Source organism: Amblyomma americanum, chromosome 5 (genome assembly GCF_052857255.1).
Source record: "Amblyomma americanum isolate KBUSLIRL-KWMA chromosome 5, ASM5285725v1, whole genome shotgun sequence".
Lineage (NCBI taxonomy): Eukaryota > Metazoa > Arthropoda > Arachnida > Ixodida > Ixodidae > Amblyomma > Amblyomma americanum.
The window spans coordinates 102,828,449-102,835,774 of NC_135501.1; the positions used below are offsets into that span (position 1 = coordinate 102,828,449).

At 49.4% G+C, this 7,326-nt stretch overlaps 1 protein-coding gene across 1 annotated transcript; it reads right to left on the reverse strand.

The window, feature by feature from the left end:
- Positions 1 to 6,545: 6,545 nt before the first annotated feature.
- On the reverse strand, positions 6,546 to 7,001 carry LOC144134079 (uncharacterized). The gene has a single exon (XM_077667067.1). The coding sequence runs from the start codon at positions 6,999 to 7,001 to the stop codon at positions 6,546 to 6,548; it is 456 nt and encodes a 151-aa protein (XP_077523193.1).
- Positions 7,002 to 7,326: the final 325 nt, after the last annotated feature.

The window sequence follows — 7,326 nt, forward strand, 5'->3', positions numbered from 1 at the left end:
GTTTTTATGGCGGCAAAACGCTAAGGCATCCGTGTGCTGTGCGATGTCAGTGCACGTTAAAGATCCCCATCTGGTCGAAATTATTCCGGAGCCCCCACTACGGCAACTCTTTCTTTCTTCTTTCACTCCCTCCTTTACCCCTACCCTTGCGGCGTGGTTCAGGTGTCCGCCGATATTTCAGACAGATACTGCGCCATTTCCTTCTCCCCAATAAACCATTATTATTATTACTATTATCTTTAACATGCCATTGCCATTGCCTTTAAATTTACCCTCCATCAAAACGCGACCGCTGCAGTCGAGCTCGAACGCGAGTACTCTGGGTCAGTAGCCGAGCGCCCTAAACCCTTAAGGCACCGCGGGAGGGTTCACCAAGGTGCGAGAAATTGATATTCATTCATTCATTCATTCATTCATTCATTCATTCATTTTTATTTGTTCTTCACAACATGACGTACACATTGTGAAAGGGGCCAAGAAGAAAAGCCGTTCCTTTACGGCTTGAAAAAAAAATCTTGGTCCCCCCTGGCATTGACGGCAACGAAGCAACACAATCCAGAAACAAATGTACAGAAAAAAATATACAGAAATACACAGAGACAAACAAAATTATAACTTGGCATTTTTATGAAAGGTATGGCGACAAGCTCATGGAACGGTCGGGAAATAAAGACATGCAGTCATAATGAAACAGTGGCTAAATATCTGTACAAGGTGTTTTGTTTATGAAATGTGTGGTGTGTATTAGGGACATGCAAATTAATAAAACAACTCCTTCAGGTTCCGGAAATTTAGTCCTAAAATATCTGTTCCCGCTTTAATATGTTCATTTAGTAATCGAGGCAGGTTATTCCTAAGACTCTGAAACCCATAGTTCGTACGGCATTTTGGCACTTTCCAACGGTCTGTGCAAAAAGTGCGCAGTATTATTCCATGTGATAGCGGACACTATAGAGTAGTAGAAGAAAATTATAGATGCACCAGAGCAAATGGCACGTTAACCATACAGTGGAAAAAAAATGGAAGACGCTTCAGGTTCGTCTTTAAGAGTTACGCGATAGCGTGTTACAGCGTTGCCAAGGAGTGAACGGAACGCCATCGCCCGTTAGGCGCGACGCGCGGCCCGTTGGACAATTTAAGGAAAGGACGCCTCTCTCACATATCGCGATGGACACCCGAACCGGGTCGTAAGGGAAAGAAAATGAAATGAAAATTTGTTTTAAGGAAAGGAAATGACACCTGACAGAATTCTCGCTGGACAGCCGTACGGCGCCGTAAGGTAAGGGAAATTCCTTCCCTTAGGGCGCTGTTTAGGTGTCCACCGAGATGCGCCATTTAAAAACGAAAGCTTTACTGGCCATGAACTTGCAATTTGGCCTTGGCGGTGCTCCGAGGAGGCACATGACGTCACAACGCGCGCCTCGCCGCGAAGCCGATCCGGTCTGGCCGGGCCGGCGGCGGCTGGCGCACTCGGCGCAAAATACAGACATGCTCCTAGTCTCTGCCAGCGCGGTCAGAGTGCGCCGAAGCCGCCGAACGCGTCGGCCGTCAAGCGGAGTTGGAGTTTAGAGGGTCTCGCTTTTTGGCCGACGTGACGTCACCGTGCAGCGCGCGTTACGCCGGAGTGTAAACGCGCCTTAACAGAGCCTTCGCTTAACCGCTAACCAACGTGTTCGGTGGCGGCATCTATGGGAGCCACTGAAGCCCACAGCACACTGACTGTGTGCGAATAAAAAAAAAAACCTGTGCCGAGGCTCAGAAACGAGCCAGGGCCATTGAGGCGGAGACACTACCACTCCGCCCGGCCGGCTCAAGCTTGAACCATCAATAAAGGCCATCAAGTGAATGTACTCTTCCGATGCATAAGTCTCTGCACTTTCGCTACGTATATCCTGGCCTAACAGAGCTAGGCCATCAGCATTTTTTCGCTCACGGCCAATGCCGCCGACGGCACCGGCTTTTCAGCGACAAGAGCTCCTTAACAGTGTCGGGTTAAAATTATGGCGCAGCTAAGCAATTACGACGTACACTTCAACCACGCAGTTTGCTCTAGTGTGGCGTTTCTTCCACGATATAGCAAAGTCCAACGCCAATGAACCCAACAAAGGCCGGCCCTCAACCCTGCTTCAGAAGGGTTAAGGTATTTCTCGTGCCGCGTTTCTAGCAAGTGTTTAAGATTACGGCGGGGTTCTCAGAAAACGGGACTGGGGCCGTATTCCGAGTTTGTGTCATAATAAAAAGCGTCATAGTCTGCCGCAGCGGCCGCACCTGATTGGTGAAAACGCCGGAAGCGGAAATCAGTTCGGTTGCGATTGTGATCGCCTGCAGGATGTCACTGCGTTGCCGCTGCCGCAGGGAAACGTTCAGCGGCGCATTTGCGCTTTGCCGACAAATGGAACGAGACCAATGGGGGAGAAGAAACATTCGGCCAAAAGGGGTAATATGACAGTTGCTTTATTTGCCCAGTGGACTTCAACAAGTAGGTACAATAGTTCACATACTCTTTTCTGCACTGCACTGTAAAGGCCGGAAGTGTAGTTAAAGAAAATATTGTTCGCAATACGCATGTCTTTTCAGTTACAGAAGGCGGTTGCTACTGCCGTTGATGGTTGATGGTAAATATAACGCAGCTAGCTTGTTCGCATAGCACGGCGTTTTACATTTATCTTCAGGGCAAAAGAGAACGGACAGGACAATTTGTAGCATGCACTCAGTCGCTGCACAATGCGCGCTCCGTTCCGTGCTGAACCATGACGCCGTGACGAACTGCCGTCTGCAACATCGCTCAACATATGTTGCCGCTGTTATCATACAGTTGTGCAGAGAGTAATTTATGTTTTTCATTACTTTTGTGAGGCACTGCAAGAGCCGCGAGATGCCTCTTATAGGTTTTCAGTTTTTCTGCCGCCAGTAAATAAACGAGATGAGCTAAAAAATCTTCTTGCTGTCTTTCTCCTCATAGATGCGTTTGCAGACTTCGCAGACGAAGTTTTCATAAGTTCGCGATGGTACGGAGCGTAGACATGTCCACACTGACGCCTGCAAACTAACCTGCAAGCTAACTCGCGAGCTCAATACAGAGCCACACCACAGCGGCTATCGAAAACTGTAAGGGAATCCGGAAAACCACCTCTGGCATGTCAAACGCTTCGATGTAGCAGCGCGTCGCTGGCAACTGATCATCCATGCACATGCGCGGTTTTACGCTGCCAGGCAATACACACGATCATAATGCAGGACACTTCAACAGCTTATACAGAGTTCTAGAATAGGAAATGCACGTTTGCGCGCAGTAAACGCAAGTATATTGCGGGTCATTATGCTTTATGTTACATCATTCAACATAACCAAACGAGATAACTCCGGTTATAGTGGTGCCATCCGGTTTGACTGAAGAGAACAATTTCTACAACAAACCGGTGCTCGTTAGGCTTAAAGGCTACCGAATCGTCTATTAAAATAAAAACAAAAACAGGCTAAATTTATAATTCATCCGATTTGTTATAGGCAAAAGAAGACGAAGCGAAAGTCCCGTACCAAGTTTATAGCAAGGTCACGTGCCAAAGAACGCAGTAAAACCGCCGAGTTCACTTCGAAGCGCTCTAGAGGATTCGCTTTAGAGCGCGCCGCCATGTTGGCTGTCCTTGAGAATCTGCTGCTAGAGGAGCGCACGCTATGTGTCGGACGTTATCGTCCGATTTCTTCGACCCTTTTCACTCCATCCGAACGACCACATTCGCTTCCGGAGTTTCGACCAATCAGGTGTCGTCGCTGCGGCAGATTATGACGCTTTCTATTATGACACAAACTCGGAATACAGACTAGTTGTGCTTTGACAATAAAAAATCGTCCTAAAGTGAAACCTTTACTAGGCCATATTCCACGATTTGTGGCGAAACAGCCGCATGTGATCACATACGATGGCAGTGTAAAGTAGTACCCCACCGGAGGATCTGGTACAAATTGCTTCTCTTGAGCAATGGGAGGCGGTTCTGCTGAACTCGTCGCGGGCATTCAAGCATTGGCCTCCGAGTGAGCCATAAAGTCACCGTTAAGCCATGAGCTGGAGGCCATCTAGCGCGGACCGCCGGCATCTGCATTCTGACGAAATAAACGTGTTGCATTTTAAATAGCGGACAGCGTAGCTTTGACCTTCAAGGACCTAAAGCGCGTGGCTTGTGAAGCTGCGCCGGAAACGGACACCTCAGTCGCGATTTAACCCGATGCGGGGGCTCAGTGGTTAGAGAGCTCGGGCACTAACTAGGTGTAGCCGGGCTCGAACCCGACCGCGGCGGCCGCGCTTCGATGGAGGCGAAACGCAAAAGGCGCCCGTGTGCTGTGCGATGTCACTGCACGTTAAAGATCCCCAGGTGGCCGAAATTTTTCCAGAGCCCTCCACTACGGGACCTCTTTCTTTCTGTCTTCTTTAACTCCCTCCTTCATCCCGTCTCTTACAGCGAGGTTCCGGTGTCTGCCGATATGTGAGACAGATAATGCGCTATTTCATTTGTATGGGATCGGGAAAACATTTATTGAGCTCTAGAAAAGATATTTTTGCGGCTTCAGACGGCGTCTTCCATCTTCTGATGGCGTCTTCCGTCTTCATTCACAGGGTTGGTGCCCTAGCCCAAGGCTCCACTGAGTATGACCATCTCGCGAGCTCGCTCTACTAGGCACCTTTGGCCTTTCAAGCTTACCCTGGAAAGCATACTCTCCCACGGTTCCGCACTCGGGTTTTTCTTTCTGTAGATAGTTGGAGGCTGAATCTTTTGACAAGCCCATGATATGTGGTATAAATCTGGTTTCTCTCCGCACCTTGGGCACCTAGCCTCATACTCCGCAGGGAACATTGTACTAAGAAGATTTAGATTCGGCAAAGTACCCGTCTGCAGCTGTCGCCATGCAACAACATCCTCTCTGCTTAGATCCTTATGTGGGGTAGATACTTCAGTCTGACCCCTTTTTACTAGTTTAGCATATCTGAGTAGCCCATGGGTACTGGCTCAGGTCCCTCAAGGCTGGATGTGTCAGACTCCCGGTTGGTATGCCCTCCAGCTATCCTATCCGCCTCTTGGTTCTTTGTTATGCCTGTGTGCACTGGTAACCAGATTATGGTACGCTGAACTTTGTTTCCCAGGTCGCTTGAGCAGAGTATGTGGCGTGCTTTGCGCCCAATTCTGCCGCTTGTATAATTACGACATGCTGCTTGAGAGTCTGTTAATATTGCTAGGGATCTGCCAGATCAGTAGCCCTCCAGTGCTGCCAGAGCTACAGCTGCCTCCTAGGCCTCGCCTACCGTGCAGTTCTGTAGTGATCCACTGGTGATCTCCTTGAGGTCCGAATTAGCCACCAACGCCACTGCTCTGCTGCTTTGTCTTCCGTCTTTGACAAACGTTGCCGCGTCCATATACCTTGTGTGGTCCTTGTTTGCCAGGGTTCTCTGCACGTACTCCGCTCTTCCTTCTCTATGCGCCTTGTACAGGTCCGGGTACATATTCTTGGGTATCGGGTTGACTCGCAATCTACTGAGATATCTGTCTGGAATTTCATCAGTAGTTTCGATCTCTTGGATCATGTTCCCGCCGATTTATGTTCACAGGAGCGCCCTTCCCGCGGGGGTCTGCATCAACCTACGTGCCGGAGAGCATAGTAGTGCTTCTCTCATTCCACTGAAGGTATTGTGCAGTGTCAAGGCTAGCAGTTTCTCGGTCGATGTGCATTACGGTAGGGCAAGCGCAGTTTTGTACGCCTTTCGCAGTATGACGTCCGCTTGTTCTTCTTGCTTGATATAGTTATGGTAGAGAAGGCTATACACCACTCTGCTAACCACGAGGCTCCTGACTAGCTTGAGTGTGTCGCTGTCCTTCATACCGTGTCACTTGCTGCATACTCTACTGATCATACGGGCCGCCTGCATGGTGACGGTCTTCAGCAGTGTCAGAATATGGCAGCACCGCTGATGGGACTGAAGCCACACCCCGGGATCCGAAAGGTGGTCTTCGTCATAATGGGTTGCCCCTTGAGGTATACTTTGATTCTGAGCTCATCGCTTGTAGGCAACGCTCGATTTTATTTGCCTCGTCACACCCTTAGGGTAACGTTAAGAGATCGAAAGAGGGCAGAGTGGGTGAGAGAACAAACACGGGTTAATGACATCCTAGTCGAAATCAAGAGAAAGAAATGGGCTTGGGCAGGGCATGTATTGCGAAGGCAAGATAACCGCTGGTCCTTAAGAGTAACGGAGTGGATTCCAAGAGAAAGTAAGCGAAGCAGGGGGCGGCAGAAGGTTAGGTGGGCGGATGATACTAAGAAAATTGCAGGCAAAGGGTGGATGCAGCTGGCATATGATACGGTTAATTGGAGAGACATGGGAGAGGCCTTTGCCCTGCAGTGGGTGTAGTAAGGCTGATGATGATGATGATGATGACCCTTAGGAACTCGGACTTCTCCGTCGAGCAGGCGAGGCCACTGGCCCTAACGTAGGTTTCTACGCATGTGGTCAGCTTTTGCAGGCCTTCCTTCTTTTTCGCCCAGCGATCCCCGGTTCACCAATATAGTAATGCCGTCAGCGTACATGGTGTGCGTGTGCTTTCAAATTGTTTGAGTTGCCTTGCTAGCCCGATCATTGTCATGTTGAAGAAAATGGGGGAGATGACCGACCCTTCAGAAATTCCCTTGTTTGGGGTGCGAAGCATCTCGGATCTGACTTCTCCCAGGCCGATAGTTGCTGTCCGGTTAGAGAGGAAGGCCTTGACGTAGCCATGAATCCTGCTGCCACAGTTCAGGTTATCCATTCTTGTAAGGATGGCTTCGTGGCTGACATTGTCGATAGCTCCTTTTATGTGTAGTGCCATGCGGACGTGTTCGCCAATCCGCGGAACGTTGCTGAGCACCTCCTCCTTGAGCTGGAGGAGCACGTCATGCGTCGATAATATAGTGCGGAATCCAAACATGCTGTGGGGGTACAGCTCGTTGTCCTCCATATAAATTTGCAGCCTCATAGTAAACATCCGCTCGTATAGCTGGCCTGAGCTTGAGGTGAGGGAGATTAACCTAAAATTTTCTACTTACAGTTTTTTGCCTGGGTTTGGAATCATCGCTACCTCCATATGTCCTTCAACTCCTCGGGTACTGCCTCCGCCGCCCAGTGCTTGTTGAGGTCGTCACTTAGTTCGGCTACCAGCTCATCACTGAGATTGCGAATCAGGGCGTTCTTTATCTTGTCTGTGCCTGCAGCCTTATTCCTAGTGGTATTTCTTATTGCCGCGTAGACTTCTTTGGTTATAGGCCAGTCTAGATCAGAATTTCCTGCCCCTTGTAGCACTC